General features: G+C 40.0%; 1 protein-coding gene across 2 annotated transcripts in view; it reads right to left on the bottom strand.

Annotated features, from left to right (window-relative positions):
* ASTN1 (astrotactin 1) overlaps positions 1-20927 on the bottom strand; it is a 320149-nt gene that overhangs the window by 58207 nt on the left and 241015 nt on the right. For both annotated transcript variants that reach the window (XM_032291314.1, XM_032291313.1), the window contains exons 15-16: positions 15326-15430; positions 12662-12850 (exon numbers count right to left, since the gene is read on the bottom strand). In XM_032291314.1, the coding sequence (XP_032147205.1) occupies positions 12662-12850; positions 15326-15430 (294 nt within the window). The remainder of the gene's footprint in view (positions 1-12661; positions 12851-15325; positions 15431-20927) is intronic.

Here is a 20927-nt window from a genome sequence, read left to right as displayed (position 1 = left end):
TAACACTGTGCCTGATCTATATATAATAAACACTCAATACGCTTTTTGAATGAATGCATAAACATCATTATTGCAAAGGAATTCACAGACTTCCCTCAAGGTGCTGCTAACTGTGGCCTAAGTACCAGTGACTCTGCAGACAGCAGTATGTCAAAAATCAAAGTTCATCTGGAAAGTTCTAAGAAAAAGTCAACCAGACTGAGAAACTATCTGCTTATCCTCAGGAACAGCTGAAATGATGTATTCTGGGGCCTTTGACTAGTGTAGTGTTAATCACCTACATTTCATAGAGTAGCTGACCATTAGGGCCAGATTTGAAAATGATGTCACTGCCCTCATTTTCAAAACGTAAGTTACTTACCTGATTCATTTCTTGCTGATTTCCTTAACGTTAGTTTTTTCTTAACTATTTGTATTTTTCCTTTAATTTATATCTTATATTAATTGAACCAACTTTTAAGAGTTCCGTGAGATTCAGAAAATTCTTGTCTCTGACAACAGAGGAATGTAAACTAGAAATGGACAGACAATAGCTAGTGGCCAAATAGACAACAGTGTAGATGAAAGGGGTTCCATTATTTGTTGGTTTAGGTCAAGGTATTTCTGTGCCTTTTGTTTCAGTTTAAATACAGGTTGCATGTTATACCTAATGTATATTCTCTCACCTTCTGCAAAGAAAACTTTCCTACTCACTTGATAAAAGAAAGGAAAATATTAAAAAGGTAATAAAAGAAAAACTATTGTTGACTCCTACAACATTAACTGGTAGCTGGAAACTTAAAATAACAATCACTAATTGGAGTTATACAAATGGATCTAACCCAGGTCCTAATTAATTAATTCTGGTCCCACCTTGTGTTTAATCACTTGGTTTTTATGTCCAGCCTGTTCTTTTAATGCCAAATTCCCAGACATCTCATTATCCATCCCCCAACCCCAACCTCACCTCACATACACAAAACAGCAAACATGGAGATATGAAAGGAGGGATGAGCAGCTGGAACAAGGCTGCCTTCAGCATGAGAAAAGGGTGAGCTGGTGCCAGGAGGTTGGAGGGGAGGGTGTTTGGGGAGATGATCTCTTAGACAACATGCTATAATTTCTGGGAAAGGGTAGAAGAAGATAAAAAATATGGCATTCACTCACTTATTTATTCAAAAAATGTTAACTGACTGCTTGCTAGACGCTGTACATGGCAAAATGCATTGCAGGAGATGGGGTGGGAGTAGGAAGAAAGTTCAGAGATTTGTGAACATGGCCCCTACCTTTCAACAATTGTTGACCCCCTTATGCCTGGGAGAATATAAATGTGTTTCTCTAAAGTGGGATTATTCATTGAAATCAGGAAAATAAATGAGCCTAACAAAAACACAAAACTACTAATGTTATCTCTCAGACCCCATTTGCACTTCTGTTGAAACTGGGCTGTTAATGGAGCCAGAGTCCCTGCTGTGAGGAACCAGAGGAATCTGTATGCAGCCAGGGGAACCAGACAGCCAGACTTTGAATCCTAGGTCACAGGAAGCTGACACAGCTGGACACTTTTATTTTTCCCCTTTTTGGAGGATGTGCCTGACAGCTCCTTTGCACTTAAAAGGGAGTAATCCCCAGGCTGCTTATCAAGAAGCTTCCCCAGGGAGGCTAAGACAGGAGGATCCTGAGGGCCGTGAGTTTGAGGCCAGGCTGGGATTCTCTGCCACAGACGCACATTCTTACAGTACCCACCCAACCCCCCGCTGCCAAAAAAAAATTATCACATGGGTGAGAGACAGTGTTTGTTTCCTGGTCTTTTCCAAGAAAACTGACTACGACAGGTCTGAATATGGTTGGCAAAGGATGTGATCCTGAACCTGATTTTCAGAATGGAGATTTGACCCTCCTGTTCCACTAGCCTAGTTAGCAGGCAATTTGTGACTTCTGAAATATACGTTAAGAGTTGTGCAAGAGTGAAATTTTACCCAGGGCAAGTTTTACCAACATTCCTTTTAAATTTTTATCAGTTGCTGTTTTGTTCAAAAATAGGGAGATGAGCTTCAAATTTCATTCAAATAATGCCAATAATAACAGTAATACAGTAATAACAATATCAGTCTCAAGGCATTGAACACTTAAAAAATGCTAGGCACTGTGGCTTACGTATAAACCTCGGATCCAGTCCTTGTACAACCTTTTAGTAAGTATTGATAGCCCTATTTTACAGACATGGAAACTGAGGCTCACAGCTGTTAAGTAAACATCTCAAGAACCACGTCTAATAAAAATTTTGATGCAAGTCTGTCTAATACTAAACCCTTGTTACAAGCAACTGCATTCAACTATTTCCATTGCAGTATCACCTGAGTTAACCTCTTTAACCTCGAGTCAGGCATTATCAAATGGTTGCATTCCCTTATCAGAAGTGGAAATCATTTGCTGAGTTTATAGAGTCACAGAACATTAGAACTAGAAGAAACTCTAAGTATAATCTAATTTATTATTATACAGATGAAAAGGTTTTTTTGAAGAGGGTTAATAATTTACCCTAGGTCAGCTGGCTAGCTAATGGCTCAACTGAAATAAAGAACCCAGTTCTCACGAATCCCCATCCAGTAATATTTCCCTTAACATGCTGCGCTGGAGTGAGATGGGCAATACAACAGGCCTCCCATCACACTCAGTTTTGTTTTCTGCCACTTAATCTAGCTATAGTCAACTTCGGAAATAAGTACAATAAGACCTTTTGAGAGAGAGACAAACCACATTCATCTAACTTGTATTACAGTATAATGATCCCATTTTATTATCAGTTATTGCTGTTAAACTCTTACTGATTTATAAATTAAACTTTGTCATAAGTATGTATGTACAGGAAAAGAATACCCTAGTATATGTAGGGTTCTGTCCTCTTTGAGGTTCCAGGCATCCACTGGGAGTCTTGAAAAAGATCCCCTGCAGATCCCCTCCAGGGACTACTGTGTAGACATTTTATTGCTTAGGACATGAAGTACTCACCCCAAAAGATGTGAAAACCCCAATGTTGTCAAGTTCAGATTCTCACATCTGATGTAGAATCTTCCCTTCCCTTCCCTTGCCCTTTATCTTGTGATATTTTTTTTCCTCAACACATTTCCTACAGAGATAATTAGTGGTGGACTGGAGCCTATAACTTAATCAAGATAAAACGCCTTATGAATATATGTCTTGTACTACTTAGCCTTTAGCCATATGCTTACTTCTCCTGGGTCTGTATTTCCACAGCCAGGCCAGTTGCACATTGAGCTACATGTTGAATAAAAGAAAATGCACTAATCAAATTGGTCCTATTTTAGCTTGGTGAATCTAGGAAACACAAGCGTGGCCATAAAGAGAATTTCTTTTCTCCATACCCCATCCGGGAATCTAGGCTTCTCTCTTTTTCATCATGTTGATTATCATTCTGATATTTAGCAATGATCTCCTATAGGCCCTACATTAGTCTAGGAGCTATAGGAATCCAGACAACAATCGTAATGGTTTTGTGTTTGCTATATCATCTCCTGCCTGGATGGTTCTGCTTCCCATCTTTGTACAATGAGCTCCTTATCTTTCAAGTCAAGTCTCAGCTGAGAATCACTATCACTGAGGCCTTCTCTATGCTGGACATCTGGATTCACTCCAATTCCCCAATCAACTGGCTTCAGTTTCCTCAAAGCATCTATCAGTATCTGAAATTATTGCTTTCATTTATTTGTTACTTGACATTTTCTCTCTCTTCTCACGAGGATATGAACTCCAGAAAAGCGGGAAAATTTTTGCTTCATTCATTATCATAACCCCAGAGCCTATCCAATGATTAGATATAGGTGTTAAATAAATAATGAACAGCCCATCCCAGGATGCAATCAATCAAGTTCTGAAGGCAAAGTTTACCTACCTGGAGTAGTTGGGAATAGTCCAGAATATGATAAAATTAACTACTAAATTGTATGGTATAGACAATATGTTACTATTATCAGGCTCATGATTATATGGAAGGAGCTTTCATCAGCACTAGAATTTTCCCATCAACCAAAATACTAGGTTAGGATGTAAAACTCTTTAAAAACTTTCTAGGGGGAAAAATGAGAGCCTCATGTGAATACTGTTTTAAGCAACCTAGAGAGAGTTTTCCTGAGATAGTAAGCTAGGACAATGTTGCCTACAGTAGTACAAAGCTATTAAATAACAAAGTCAGCTTATTGCCTTTAATACTGATTTTTGGTATGTTTCCAATTCCTTTCAGTGCCTGAGGGCTTTAGATAGTTCAATTCTTCAATTCTGCACACAAACTATTTTCTGCACACAAGCCTAGTGATCAATGGCCTAATCAAAGAAAAGCCTTGGTCCAAAGTGAAAACCACTCAGGACCTCCTGCCTGACATCCCTCTGAGGAGCTGACATCAGGACATAACCCTGGAGACCACCGTGCCATGGATCCAGTGTTGAAGTCTCTGTATTAGACAGGATGAAAAAAGACAGTAAGAGAACCCACTGTCTGTAGGTCTTCAAGAAAAATATACATACTTGCTATTCAAAATGTGGTCTTGGAACTAACAGCTTTGGCATCATCTGGGAGCTTGTCAGAAATGCAGAATTTCAGGCCCCACCCAGACTTACTGAATTAGAATCTCCATTTTAACAAGATCTTAGGTGATACATATGCATATTACATTTTAAGAAGCACTGTTGGATAAGAGACAAAAACTATTCCAACAACTGTGTCATCATTATGGATCATGGCCAGAATAAATCCCACAACACTCAAAACTACAAAAAACTAAGAGTGAATGGCAGTGGATGCATCATGAAATCTACCCAGGGTTGATTTCTGGCCCATGGTGGGTTCACCTTAGACCAGTTTCCTGGCTTCAGTTGTTCTTATTCTACCTCATTTTGTCTACACACTTTTCTACTTTGATTTCTTTCTGTGCAATTGGCAGGCTAAAAGCCAAGAAGTGATTGCCAGTCCAACTCAGGAGGTAAAGGCATTCTTTTTAATCCTGACTCTATTACTTACTATTTCTTTGACCACATGCACATTATTTAAGCTCTCACTATTATTATTTCCTTATCTATAACACGGGGAGAGTAAGACTTAAATGATATGTATGTTTCAGGATTAAATGAAAAAAAAAAAAAAAAAAAAAAAAAAAAAGCGATGTCACATGCTTAGCAAAATGCCTGCTCAAAGTAAGTGCCCAAAAAAAAAAAAATGTAGCTGTTTGGTAATATTATTCTTAGTAACTTCCTCCCTCAACCTACATATCTAGTTTACTCTGGACTCTGCATCAGAGCCTAGGGACTTGGAGACTCAGATTAAATCCTCACGCATATGTTTAGGAAAGCTTTAGAGCCTCTTCAGGAGGCTCGGTCTATGACACCAGCAGGCTTAGCTGTGGCAGCACCATCAACAGGGCTGTCTGCCTGTGAATGCTGTGGAACTGCTGCCTTCTCTAAATCCCCTCTCTGCTCACTGCAGGGCTTTGCATGTAGCAGGCCCTCAGCAAACATTTGTTGAGTGAATTAATTAATCATTTAGAGAAAATAAATATATGCCATAATTGCTTTGCTTACTTGAGTGCTAACTTTGTTGTTGTAAATGTATATAGAAAGATCCTTCGGAGCTCATTTGCAACCTTGGGGTTGTAAAACATAAAGCCTTATAGAAATTCCTTATTATTCTTCATTGGCTTTCTATAAATTTGTGCCATTTTTATGCCCTATGTTACAATGAAGCAAGTTAGCCTAAGAACTATACCATCCTCAAATACACAAGGACAGGTCTAGGCTGACCAGCACTCACAGAGCAAGATTAGAAGGCTGATTGCTGATTCAGTCGTGGTTTTTGGTTCAGGCAAAGCAGAAGTCTGTTCACTATCCTGGGATAGGAACCAATTTAGTCTTGAGCTATATCCACACAAAAATGTGGAAGACATGGCATCTTGTCTGCTGGAAACACAATGCCGTGTAGGTGGTTTACTCCTTTCTTTGACTTTAATCTGATTGATATCTGTCTAAAGCCTGAGCGTCACCTTAGAGGATGAACTCTCAGCTTGTGCCTCGGAGGGAGAGCAGGTCATTCTTAGCTTTCCCCATGGGAAGGAAGCCACTGACCAGAAAAAAAAAAAAGAAAAAGGTGGATTATGTAGAAAAAACGTGGATTATGAACGAGAAGATGCAGTGGAAATGAAGAGCTTGCTTATTACAATTTGTCCACCCAGATAACCCCGCTGATATGTACGAAGAGCAATAGCAAGAAAAGGCAACGGCAAAGGTCAGATCTAAAGCAACAATGAAAGCGATATTGGAAAAGGAAGGGAAGAAAGACCCAAGGAAATCCACTCCTGAATGAACTATAAAAAAAAAAGAAAAAAAAGTAGTGTGCTTAGTACATTAGGTGAGGGTTACAATTAAACCCCCCAAAGTTCTAATATAAAAAAGGTTTCCCTTTTTCTTGGTTATTTCTCTGGAATATACTGATCTATATCTCTTTACTGGTTTCTTATGAAGTAAGAAAATATAAAGGATCTGTTCCTTTAACAAAATGTAGATGTTAATTACACGCCAGGCACTGTGTCAGGAATGAAAACTCAAAGATTAATAAGACGTGGTCATATCATTATGTAATTCCTCCCAGTCTTCAGTCCAAAGCTTAGCTTTCTGCAGATAAAAAAGTATCTTTTCCTTTGTTCAGTTACCCCACTGATATAGTGAACTCAGATAACATAAACTTTTCAGAGCATACTTTTCAATCTTTTTAAAGAGTTTTATTATAACAGTGGCAGATGCTTGTGGGAAAAGCAATTTGAAAGTTTTTAGTCCAAAAAATAAAAGTCCCTCATCCATATCTCTAATCTTGGAGCAAACAGATACTTTATTTTGAGATTATATGCACGTGTTTCTCTATAAATATGCATGTTTGTATGTATGTGTATATTTTATATATACACACAAACTTATATACATATATATAAATATCTATATTTTGAGAGAAAGGATAAAATGATTAAATATACATGTATTTATAATTTTACAGAAAGACAAGACCCTAGCATATCTATTCTTCTACAAGCTGCTTTGTTCTCTTCCAAATGGCTAGGAATAGACTACCGCTGGTTGGATAGACAATAAGTGGTTGCCTGATTGCCTCTAGGGAGTGGAACTGGATTACTGGGAAATAAGAGTGGGAAGAAGATTTACTTTCCATTTTATTCTTTTTTCTGCATTTTGGTTACTTCAAATAAATAAACTTTTGAAATTAAAAAAGAAGTATGGTAAATACTGTCAAGTCTATTATTATGGAAGACAGTCATGCAGGGAAATGACAATCGAGGGAAATGTGGAGAATGCTGCCAGAGGATCCATATAAAGAGCTGTGAGAGCATAAAATAGGCAGCAGAGAACCCTGTCTGAGTGTCAGGGGAGGCTTGGTGGGAGTGATGTTGGAGCTAGCTCTTGCAGAGTAGGAAGGAGGAGATGGTAGAATGGAGGGCAAGTTAGACAGATTGAGAATCACATGCTCTAAGGCTCGGAAGTGTGAAAAGCCTTGATGCCCTCTTTTAAACTAGGGGAATCTTCGTCCTGGACCTATGCTGGGGCCTCACACTTGGCAGAGTATTATATAAGATCTAGCAATTTATAGACCTGTAGGAGGCAATGCAAAAATGCAAGCAAGAAACAGAAATTGTATCCAGGAAGACTAACGTGTTGTTCCTCAGGGCCTGGAAAGAGAGGTAGATGCCCCCAGGAATTAGGCCACAGAACAGACACAAGAGGAAAAGAGCGTTTCAAGTGGAGGACAAGAGAAGCATTCAGGAGAGAAAAGTTCTGAATGAGGCAGAGTAGTGGTGGAGACTTCAGAGAGCAAATCTGTGACCCTGGACTGAAGCGGGAAAGAAGTCTCTAGGGACTGAAACTGTGGAGACACAAATGAAAAAGTTTTAGATTGACAGATGATAACCTTATATGATCAGAGTGTAGGGTACTCAGGGTAGATAGTGGTCAGTGATGCAATGGCTGGAGAGGTGAGAGAGGGTGGTAGGCTGAAAAATGGCTCCCATAGTCCTAATCTCTAGAACCTGTGAATGGCAAAGGACTGTTTGCAAATGTGATTGAATTAAAGTTCTTGAAATGGGAAGATTATCTTGAATTATCTGGGTGGGCCCAATGCAATCAAAAGGGTACTTATAAAAGGGATGCAGGAGGAGTCAGAGCCACAGAGAAGGCTAAGTGGCTCAGAGACTGGAGTGATGCACTTTAAAGATTGAGAAAGAGGCCACAGGCTAAGGAATGCAGGTGGCCTCTAGAAGGGATTCTTCCCTAGGCTTCCAGAAGGAACTAGCCCTGCTGATGCCTTGACTTTAGCCCAGCAAAACTGAGTTCGGACTTCTGGCCCCCAGAACTCTAAGAAAAAGACATATGTGCTTTTTAAGCCATCCAGTTGGATGTAATCTGTTACAGCAGCCACAGGAAACTAATACAAGGCGTGCAGTCAGCTGTCTGTGCTGAGAAGGCAGGAAGGAGTTACTGAAGGGTTTCAAGCTGAGGAGTGATACCATTAAATAGCATTTAAAAATGATAACAGATGGTGAATTGTAGAATGGAGTGGAGTGGCAGGAAATGGAAGCAGAAGAGATACACAAGGGAGCAATTCCAATAGTTTTCATGAGAACCTTGAAGAAATGGAGAAGAGGAGACTCTGTTGAAGAAATACTTAGGTGACGAAAAGGACTTTGTAATGGTTGAATGTGGAGATTAAAGAGGAGGATCAAGCAGGAATCCTCACTGCACACTATGACCCATCAATGGAGTTTGCAAATCTACCACAGTGTAGTACTTATGGGGAAGAGAAAAGAAAGCATCCATCATTGAGGTGCCTGTAGAATTCCCAGGTAGAAATGCTAAACACTCAAGAGTGAAGGCAGGTTTGAGCCTTGGAAAAAAAGGAGAAAATTAGGAGCGTCAGCGGAGGTGGCTGCAGAAGGACAGCACCCAGCAATAGGAAGGAGAGACTTGCTAAGGAGAAACCCCATGAAATGACCATGATGCACATGGTTTCCTTAGAGGAGTATGGGCAAAAAAGAATGAGAAATAAAGGCTAACGATTTATGAAGAGAATCTGGACAGAATTACACCTGGGGCATCAAGGGAATGGAGGATTTTCAAGAAAGCTGCCCTGGTCAACAGGGACAAAGTCTTCAGCTGAGATACATGGCACGCTCACAGGACTGGCATCAGGGAATCGACGATTAAGAAGCTGTAGGGCAGATTTCCTTTTCCAGTGCTGTTTTTGTAGCACAAAACAGCTGACAGTGATAATCTGAAGAGTGAACTGGAGGTGACGAAGTACAGAAAAGAGGTATAAACTACCCTTGTAAGAAATGAGGTGCCAATACATTGAAAAGGAACAGCGGTAAAGAGGGGCACATGTTTATGCAAGAACTATTTTTTAGGAAGATATGAGGTTGGAGAAGAGAGAGTTCAGTGGCTGAAGAGATTGTGAAGATTAAAAAGGAGGAGGATACTGAAGGCGTGAAGTCTAGAGGAAGCAGGGAGGGAAGGGTGCTAGCACACAGGTGGAGAGGCTAGCCTGGAAAGGAAGAGCCCCCTGACCTTTTCTGAGGCAGGAAGGCAAAGGACGACGGGAGAAGATATGAGTAAGGTTAGACATGGGGTCAGCAGAGGTTGAACATTTCATTTCTGAAATTCTGTCTTTACTTACCCTGTGAAAACAACTCAGGCAGGCTAATCTTGGACAATAAGAAATGAAAGTATGTTTCTTACAGGCTTCATCAGACTTATCTTAAGTGAGGTGATCCTCAGTGTTGGTAAGGCAAACCACATAGTGTTAGCATGACCAGTAAGTGCCTGTTGAACGGGAGGCTGCCTACTGAAGATCTGGCCCAAAACAACACCCGTCTCTGAGTTTTCCTCAGTCAGGCATAACTAAAGCAAGTTACATGTATGCAATAAAACCCACATGGAAGTCACCACCTCAGAGAGGCTTTTATCACCATTACTATGACCATCACCACTGTCACCGACAACAAAGCAACAACAGCGAACACCATGAGTGCTCACCACGTGCTTGGCTCTGTGGCTCTGGGGATTTAAAGTTGAATAAGGCACGAAACTTACTCCTGAGAATTTTATGACTTTGTAGAGAGAAGAGGGGACTTTTACCCAAATACCTAACCTGAGAACACTTCCCATGTAAAGGAAGATTCATAAGGATTCCTAAACTGTCAGGGCTGGAGAACCAGAGAGGACATTACAGATGAGGTCCAGGTAAGTGATTGACTAAAGTGATATCACTGGGATGACTCCAGACTTCCATCCTTAAGTCCTGTGCGCTTTCCATTTCATTTCACCATGGTAAACTTCCTTTCCTATTCAATCCATAACTAATTTTAGGTATCTGGTCATAGTTATAGAAATAAAAAACAGAGAAACTCATTTCACTAGAAGAGTTTTCAAGTCAAAGCAGGTAATAACATATAATCAAAGGACTCAAATCCAAAAATAGTGTCCCTTGCATGTCACGGAAGGTATAGCCCTCTCAGCACACTTGTCACTCCTAGGGTAAAGTCCCATTCTGTATCAGCCCTCTCAGAGAGCAGGAAAGAAATATCTCCCTTTGTCTTAGCACATATCATTCTTTTTATTTTTCTCTTTTTTAAGATATAGTCTTACTCTGTCGTCAGGCTGGAGTGCAGTGGTGGGATCTCAGCTCACTGCAATTTCTGCCTCCTGGGTTCAAGTGATTCCCCTGCCCCAGCCTCCCAAGTAGCATGTGTACCATGCTCGGCTAATTTTTTGTATTTCAGTGGAGACAGGGTTTGATCATGTTGGCCGGGATGGCCTTGATCTCCTCACCTGGTGATCTGCCTACCTCAGCCTACATATCATTCTTTATCAGTTACATTCCCTCATGCAACATTTTAGAATAAAAGAAAATTGATGCCCAAGGAGGAGAAATATTTTTAAAGAACCAGACTAAATAACAAAACACAAAAACCCTATAACTTAGAGGTAAAGGTTTAGGAATGAAGGTGGTAGATAGAGATTGATGTAGACCTACTAAAATGTTTGAGTGTCTTTTAAGATTAGTAACAAGTAAGGAGCTTTATATAGACCATATTTCAGAAAACAAGAGTCAACACTTAGACTGTGGCAAAAGTAGCTCCTGAGTGGTAAGAGAGGCTTGCGATCAAGATGAGTAGGGCATAATGCCAAGGCCGCGGACAGAATTCCCTCCGGGATTCAGTTTTTAATTTTAAGGACACTGCAGTACTTGGGAGAGAGACAAGGTCTGTAGCTCTTGGCAAGGTCAGACTCTTATCTCCCAGAAATCTGAGACCCTGGCAATCCTTGAACCACTGGCAAACAGAACTAGAAAAGGATTCAGTCCTCTGGTTCAGTCCCCAGGCTCTGGCATGAAAACATAAGAAAGCTTTGCCAGCTGGAACTGATAGTATCTACATTTGATTATATTACATTGCTCTCTTGGCAAATTGGAATCAGAACAATGTTAAGAACCTGAAGTTTGAAGAGACAGCAGAAGCCTGTGGTTGTGTTTCTGAGTTTACAGTAATCAAGGTTTGAGGGGAATGAATGGCTGCAGCCACTGCAGCCCAGTCTCAAATCTCTTGTTTCTTCTGGGAGAAAGTGTCCAGCCAGAGGAGAGGATATCATGGCTCTGCTACCTCTTGAGCAAGGTAAAACAGGAAGCTCAAAGAACCAAGAGCACCTCAGTCACAGGGACGTACTTGCCCCTGTGGCAGCCCTGCTGCCAGCAGAGGTCCCTTGTCTCATAGGAGACCTTCCTTGGTCCTTGAGTCTTAAGATGACCCATTTCTTGAGTTTCTATTGTGCTAATTCATCACTTGCCCTTTAGCAAGTCCCATATCCACAACTTGGCCTCATCAGAATGCCATGTGGATAAACTCAAGAGAAATTCCATGAATGGCAATTCTAAAGTGGTCTTGGTGGATCAGATACAAATATACTGGCCACCATGCCTGCTATACCAGAGGGTGAATCAAGAAGGTATAACAAATTTCAATGTCTTATACTGACTTGAACTGAATACTAACTTGCTGTCAAGACAGCAGACAAGGATTTATTTGTGAGGTTGTTATTCAGAGCTATATAAACACTTGGCCAATAGAGATTCCCTCATAACACAAATCAGTAGGAAAAATGAGCCTACACAAGGGCAGGATGAAGTGAGAAGGGGTTTACTATGTATGTAGCTGCTATAAAGGGATTCTAGGCAGAGTTGGGTGTGACTCCTGGAGACTGAATCACTCTCACTGCTTCTTCCCTCCTACTCTATACAAGCAGTCTAATACTTTGTCCCCACTAGGGTAGCAAAATGGATGGTGGCTGGCCAGAACCTTTAGAGAACTCTCTCTGTGATAACTAACATAGTAAGCTTACAATTTTGATCCCATCCTGCATCTAAAGTTCCCTAAACACTTTGATTTTGAGATTTGGTTTTTGCAACCAAACCTTGGAAATTTTAAAGATGGGCACAGATCATTGGGGGAAAATCTGAATGAGTCTTGTTCCTACAGACTCCTTAAAATTGGTCTTATAGGTGGTATGTGGGCAGCCGGTACTGGCATGAGGTAGGGAATTTGCCAACAAGCATGCCACTCACCTTTACTGATGTCTTCATACTCCAGCCAGAGTCGCTGCTGGACCTGCTTGTTTGGGTACCAGATAGAACAGGACTCCTCAAAGCCGTAGATAGCTTCCTGGATGTAATGGTTGCCGAACTGGTCCAACAAAGCCACAAAATCTGCACGAGTTGTGGCCCCATCCAGCGAGTGGAGAGCATTGCTGAGGGCTATGGAGAAGCATCACCCAAGGGTAAGAATGAGGACTCACAATTTGGCTATATGGATTCCCAGGCAATTCAGCCCCAAACATGGAAGTGCCTGTGTGGCTCAAAGTGACGTTGGAGAGCTGTCTAGAAGTGTCCAGTGAATGTTTCCATTTAGCTAAATCAGATATTTCAGTTCCTAAGTGAATATCTTTTAAGCCAGTTGGTTGTATTAACTTTGTGCCAAGTTAAGCAAAACATTGTCAAACCTCTGCTGTCCCCCTTAAATCAATGTTTTTTTTTTTTTTTCAAATCACAGGTCATGACATTAAATCAATTTAGTGAGTTCAAATAATTGCATTTGAAAAACGCAGAAACAATTAGCATAGTCTAAAATAGAAACACAAATACCAGCTGAGAACATTTCACATCGTGAAGATAAAGTATCACTTCATGAAACTTCTGTTGTGTGCATATGGGAGTATGTGTATGCACAAGGTCACGATACAAAATGTATTCTAACTGTGGGTAGTGATCAAAAAAGGCGATTGCAAAATACTGCCTTCAGATGTAGACATGGGCAATGAGAAGACAGTGACAGAAGAAAGGTAAGAAAAGTTACTAATACACCACTTCTATTTTATTGCAGAAATTCTAAAATAAGAGAGTTGGGAAATGACAAATGGAAGAGAAAAATAGTTGGCCTCCTCTCCCCCAACTCTGCAGGCAAATCTTAAGATTTGCTGTCTCTCTTTAAGAGAATTACTGTATACCTGTCTGAAAGATGGCCTATAGTAAATTTTCTAAATTTAATACCTTTTGGATCTGGCTAGCTTTACATGGTACCTGGTCTTCTCCCTCCCTCCCTTCCTTCCTCCCTTCCTCCCTTCCTCCCTTCCTCCCTCCCTTCCTCCCTTCCTCTCTCCCTCCCTCCTTTCCTACTTCCTCCATCGCTCCCTCCCTCCTTCCTTCCTGCCTTCCTCCCTCCCTCCCTCCCTGCCATCTCTGTCTCTCTTTCTTTCTCTCTTTCTTTCTTTCTTGACAGAGTCTTGCACTGTTCCCCAGGCTGAAGTGCAATGATGTCATCTCAGCAAGTGATTCTCCTGCCTCAGGCTCCCAAGTAGCTTGGATTATAGGTGCCTACCACTGCATCAGCTAACTTTTTTCTTTTCTGTATTTTTAGTAGAGATGGGGTTTCACTGTGTTGGCCAGGCTAGTCACGAACTCCTGATCTCATGATCCACCCATCTCGGCCTCTCAAAGTGCTGGGATTACAGGTGTGAGCCACCGCACCCGGCCTATGGTTTTCTTTTCTACCTACCTGTCTCCTATCAAGGCAGTCAAGTCTAGCTCAGCTTGAGACCTCAAGTGCTGAAGTCCACGTCACTGTGACACTATTGTGTGACTTTGAAAGGCATGTGGCAGCAGTGATATTTGATTGTTAACTTCTGATATGCACAGCATCTGTGCTGGGTGCACACTGACCATGTAAATGGAGTAAAGTCTCTGATGCTGTATTTTCCTAGAACGAAAAGTAGCCTAGTTCCTTCTAGATGTGCTGCACTCGAAGAGTTTCTGTCAGTAAGTTCCCCATCCCAGTCACTTCCTGCCAAGAACTCTTTTGTGTTAAAAAAGAAAAAGTTCTGAGTCCCTTGTGTCCTATGAAAATGTGGTATATCTTTAATGCATTATCTTTCTCTGTGCACAAAACTTTACCCTTTTTGAGTTTCTGTCTCACTTAAGTTTATAACTTCTCTATTTGTCCTCTACCATTTATCTGCCTCCCATTGGCCCTAAGGGTCTACCTCCCTATTGCTGACCCTAAAACCCTAAGTAAGTTTACAACTCAGTACTCCTGAACTTACTAGCTATATGTAGAGAGATAAGATCTATTTCTCTCTCTCTCTCTCTCTCTCTCTCTCTATCTATCTATCTTTCAGGCTTTTTATTTCACTCACTTGCTGTTTAGGAATGTTAAGCTGCTTTCTGGTTTTCCTTCCCCCCCTTTCTTGCTCTCTTTTTTTAGTTCATTATATGGACTCCCTAAATTATACTCTTTGCATTTGGATTACTTAATTCTGTCAGTTTGTAAAAAAGTCTGCTTTTACGTATCCTCTCCACACACTGGATGACCCCAGGAAAAATAGGCCGGGCGTGGTGGCTCACGCCTGTAATCCAAGCACTTTGGAGGCCAAGGCTGGCGGATCACCTGAGGTCAGGCGGATCACCAGGAAAAATTATACCTTTGTTGGCTCCAGTCTTGCCCTTTCCCTCTCTTCTATAGTCCAAGATAACATGTGCAATGTAATCGCTACTTAGAAAAGAATCCGATTCTAGCCATCTGCTCTTCTGGATACATCTGAGTAAACAGCTCACACATATCATGCAGTAGCTACATTTTAGGCTGCATCTTCGACAATGGGACCAAAGGCTTCACCCCTCGGAAACGACTTGTAAGTTCTGGGGGAAGTGGGCAGGATGGCCCGCAGCAGCGCTCACCCTGAGAGATGGCCACTTGGTTGAGTTTGATGTGGTACATCACAGACCGGACTTTCCAGTGCTGCAGCACGGGGTATCCAGACACTTCACTGAAGTTCACCATCCCTAAGGACAGAAAAGACACAGGCTCAGTTCCGAGACTGATTCACAAGTCTCAAATCAAAAAATGTGACCACCTCTATGAGGGAGTTGAAGGATTGTAATTGTGAGAAAATGATTAAATGTTCTTTGATGAAGAGGATTTCTGGAACAATAGTAACAACATCTATCATTTATTGAGCGCTTACTCCGTGCCAGGCATTTTGCTAAGCACTTTGCATGTATTAAGCCATTTGATCCTTGTGGGACAGGTGTTATTATTTGAATTTTATAAATGAGAAAATTGAGGCTCTAAGGCTGGCTATGTTACTGCAGCAGGTAGTTTCAGAATGATAGCTGCTTTCGTACCCAATAACTTCTTGTTCTCAAAATGTGACTAACCTCTCTCTGGCTACCTGGCAAACAGATTTTTTGGTGCCCAGCCATTTTGTCTGTAAAGTGAGAAGTTTAACTAAGATGACCTCTTGCTTCCTTTTCAATTCTGATTCCTACCTGCTGTCTGATTTTGGGCCATGCAACTCATTTGTTTGTATTTTGAAATCTGAAAAGTGGGGATAATGGTATTCATCCTATCTACTTTACAGGCAGGTTGTGAGAACAAATAAAATTATGGGCGTAAAAGTACACTGAGGAAAGATAAGGTCCTTAAGACACCAGGCAAGCCAGGATGGGGCTCCAGATGAGTCTGAGGCTAGGCAACAGTTCTTAATCATTCTGCTATAATATCCCCATAGCAAATTTATATTAAACTCTAGGCTTACTGTAATACACCCGATTTTTACTCTCTTTAATGGTTGCAGTAATTGACTCAGCTCACATACCTGATAACATTGATTTTTCTGTCTCATTTAACTGATTTGTGTTCAGTATTTAAGTTTTAATTACTCTCAGGCTGATAATGCTTATTCCTTCTTTACCAGAAGCAACAGTATCAGGGTGACAAAATCATTAACAGGCAGGAACAGCCAAATATTGAATGTCATCTCTGTGCCAGACGTTATGATAGTCATGTGTTGTCTCCCTTTTATTAATGGAAAAATTGAGGCTCTGAGACATTAAGTTAGTTGTCCAAGGTCACTCTCAATAAACACACCCTTACAGCCTCTTAGAGATGTTACTAATAGGCTATTCTTCCTTAAGTACCTTGAAGAAAGAGTGTGACCCTGTTTGAATCCTACCCATTACTATAATTATAAAATCCTACGGAAACAAAATAATTAGGCCATAGGAAAAAAAATCGCCTTGCTAAGTATAGAAAACAAATTTTAGCTTCATTTCTATGTTTCATCTTTGCTATATGTGTAAGTTATACGAATATACACACACGTGCATACGTGTGTGTGTTTATATACATACAAATATAAGGGCAATAGATAGTAAATGCATAATGTATAGAATGTGTGGTATGTGTGCATGTCTACAAATATAATAGCAATAATACATATATAGTGAATTATCCTGCCATTTTGACCCATGTTTCCTTCAGGCTAAATCAACTAATTTAATGCTTAATCTGGATGAAGAGTAGGTAGGATGAATTAGCTGCTTGTCAACGCTGATAAAATTAGGTGAGTAATTTCCAACATTTTATTTCTGTGTGAATCATGTTAGAATAATTTTTGGTAAGGTGAAAAGAAAAAGGTCAGGAAAGGTGCTTAGTGAATCACCTGCTTAAATTTTATCTTAGAGAATCAAAGGTAAACTACCTGAAACCAAGAGAAAGTTTTTAGTATTCTTTTCTTTCAAATATTCTTTTAGGGCATTAATCTTTGTGGCTATGGGCAGTCATACTACTCCATACTTTGGCTTTTAACTTTTATGTTAACTTCAAAAGTATACAGATGGAATTCTAACTTTACAAGTTTAAGACTTCAGTCACATGCTTTAAAGGTACATTTTATTAGAGCATAAGATGTATGTGATATGTAGAACTATTTAATATAACAAGTATTCTCTAGTTATGTCAGCTCATCCTCTTTGCTTTTATTTTTAAATGTCGATTATATAAAAATAACAAGCCCACTAAATAAAAATTTTTCAAATTGTGAGGCAAACCTACCTTTAATTGTTTCCTAGGGGCAAAAGAAACAGAAAACACAAAGCCTGAGTTCTAAGGCTGGCTGTGCTGCTGAATAGGTAGTTTCAAAATGATACTTTCATACCCATAACTTCTTGTTCTCACAACCTAACCATCCTCTCTGGCTACCCGGCTCTGGGATCTTTTGGTTCCCAGTTGTTTCATCTGTAAAGTAAGAGTCTTAGCTGAGATGATCTCTTGCCTTCTTTTCAGTTTTGATTCCTACCAGTTGTATGACTTTAGGCCAGGCCACTCATTTATTTGTGTTTCCATATATGAAAAGTCTAAACAATAGTATTCATCCTATCTACCTTACAGGCAGGTGGTGAGAACAAAATAAAATTATGGGCAATAAAAGTTCTTTGACAAAAGAGAAAGTTCCATACACATCCATGCTCTCCATATGTCATCATCATCCTCCTCCTTGCCTCTCTAACATCATACCTAACTGTGGAAGCTTGGCATTTCTTAATTGGTGCTTTTGTTATAACTTCCAGGGCTTTTAAGCCCAGAACTACAGAGGCAGGATAAAATAAAGGAACAAGCACAGATGTTGGGTGGGGAAGAGGGGTAGGGATAACAGTGTTCCACATCTACCCAGAATGGGCCAAACAACTGAACTCTATTACTTAGCTGGTCAACATTGCCCCTGGATGCATTTATGCTACACCATAGTTAGGGAACAGTTATATAACTATTAATGCTTAGAAGTGTTTTCCATGTTCACTTACAGATAATAATTCCATTAGTTAAAAAGAAAGGGGTATTTAAAAATATATATTATCTAGGTGAGTCATATGACATACTTTCTTAAGGTGCCCTTGACAGGCAGTCAGGTTCAATTAAAAAAAAAATTTTATTATTTTGGGACACATTTCTGCTGATGACTGTTTTTTTAAGCAATTATCTCTGACTACGTTTTCTCAAGAAAAAAACATTAATTTTTCCTACCTATGCTTGAAAAAAGAATGACTGAACAAACTTTATGGGCAATCTTTAAAGCAAGAAAAAGAGAAAGAATGAGGAAGAAGGAAGGAAGGGAGGAAGGCAGGCAGGCTGGCTAGCTGGCTGGCTAGCTTTTTCTTGTTATTTTATCTGAAATGTCAGGGAGATATGTATATTGCCCCAAAGTTCTAAAGCCAAGAGTCCATCCCCTTTGGATGAACTTTAAAAAATTCTAACGAGCACAGAGGTCTAAACCTTCACATAGGTTTAATGACTGTGGCACCCAACAGGCCTATGAAGGCAGCCAGCAGCCACCTCTAACTCTTCTGGACTCCCTTCTCTTCCTCAGCTGAAAGACTGAATATACAAATGGGCAATGGCCATATCATACATAAAAATAGAACTCTGACTCACAATCTGCAGTAACCAGCTCAGAAAACCAACCCGTTATCTAGAGTAACCAGCCTAGGAAGCCAGTCTACTATTTGCAAGTCAGACTTACGGGAAGTCAGACCACTATCCATAAAAAACAGCCCAAGAAGCCAAACAATAACCACTGTAACAATTGACACCAAACAATCCAGACTTGATTAACAGGTGACAACTTCCCTATTTTTTTTCCCAGTTCCGCTTAAGTCCAACCAGAGAAAGTATAATATGCACTCCTAACCAATCACACTGGATGCCTGCTTTTAGTTAAGCCACCTACAATTTTCTCATCCAACAGCCTCCAATATGGGCATACTCCTTTCTTTTTTCTCTCTAAAGCTTTTCCACTCCTTTGCCTGCCTTTGAGTCTCTGCCAAAATACAAGTGATGTTGGCTCTAACAAGCCTCCAAATAAATAGCCTTTGCCTGTTCTTATTTGCTTGGTCTTTGTTTATTTCCATACAACTTATAACACCAAAAAGTCCTGTTATTTTGATGAAGAGAGAAGCCATCAGCGAGATAAGACATGTAAATCAGTATTTCCAGTGTATTCTTCAAACTGATAATTCTGCAAGATAGAAATAGGTGTTACGTGTGAAAATGATTCTCTAGTTAAATAGACTTGGGAATTGCTGGCTTAAAGTGAAAAGGATTTCTTTACTGTCTTTACTGCAGGGCATCTAGGAAACTTCTCTAACATAGAGGTGTTGTCTATTGCTGGGAGGAGGATACTCTTTCAAAACATATTTGAAGACAGAATCCGTTTATGAATGGAGCTCTGACTTTTCATAAGAAAAACAACAAATAAAAAAAAAAAAACACGCTTGGAAGTGCCGATATAGAAGATGCGTAAGATCACTTTAGCCCTAAAATCCTCTAAGCTAAGTTTATGGGAATTGTGACCGATAATAGTAGATAGAATGAAATGATATAAGGTTCCCTGTGTAAGTCTAGAAAGGTAAAATTAAAATGTTGCCAGAATTAGAGTTAACATGGGGAAGGTTTGGTCAAGTATCTCTTTAACAGATTCTTCCAGTTATTCTGGGCTTTAAAACAAACCCAATCCCTGCTTACATCAAAGGAAATATGTGGTCTTGACTTAACTGGTACCACTTCTTAACAAAAATAGGTTAAAATCAAAGGCAAGATAGAGAAGTAGTCAAATCAAGATTCCCATAAATTTAGCTTAGAGGATTTTAGAGAAAAAGTGATCTTAAGCTTAAACTTGACTGCCTCGGATGTCATATCAAAATAAAGGTGTCCCATCTGGGCATCCTTCTATTCATTTTCCCTCCAATGGGCCAAATTAGGAGAGTCCAAGGCCATGTGGAGAAAGAAGTTTCTGTTGTGAAGGAGGGTCTGGTTTGAATCTTTCTTTGTTCCCACAGATGAAGAGTCAACCACATGTTTTTCTGATGTTTCTCAGTTCTATCCACCTCTCCTTCCCAAAAGCTTCAGGAAACGTGCAGCACTTCTCTGGCTATCTCATAACTGAAGTAAAATCTCCTCCCTCCACCATAAGTTATGTGTGAGGAAGATGTCCTACAGATCTTTAAACAGAGCCACCTATCTTATTGGCGTTTTGGCTCCTAGGTTATTTGTGTGTGCCCCCTCATATCTTTTCAAGGCATTCTACACACACATGTGGAAAGTGTCTGTGCAAACTGTGTGGCAACAAGAAAACTAGATTCCCGAATGCCAGAGATGCAGGCTTTAGGGTTATGTCCAGAAGCTACAATTTAATTTTTCAGGTGTGTGTTGTGTATGCGTGCATGTGCTTGCGTGCATGTAATATTTCATAGGGCAACTGATTTTGAAGAGATTAATTGCTGGTCCAGAATATATTTAATTGGTTTTTTTCTCTTGTTTTTTATTTTCTAGAGGTTAACTATTATTTCATAGTTTTCATACTATTTTCTTTCTACCTTTAAATATTTATGTATTCACACATAGATCTCACTATGGGTCAGGAACTATTCTAAAAACTTTACAAATATGAATTTATTGATTCCTCCCATCAATCCTATAAGGAAGATAGTGTTAGAATGCCCA

The sequence above is a fragment of the Sapajus apella genome, unplaced genomic scaffold, assembly GCF_009761245.1.
Source record: "Sapajus apella isolate SASKATOON/1434 unplaced genomic scaffold, GSC_monkey_1.0 scaffold25, whole genome shotgun sequence".
In the NCBI taxonomy this organism is placed as follows: Eukaryota; Metazoa; Chordata; class Mammalia; order Primates; family Cebidae; genus Sapajus; species Sapajus apella.
Note: the sequence above shows the minus strand (reverse complement) of the source record. Positions and strands in the feature narration are given on the sequence as shown.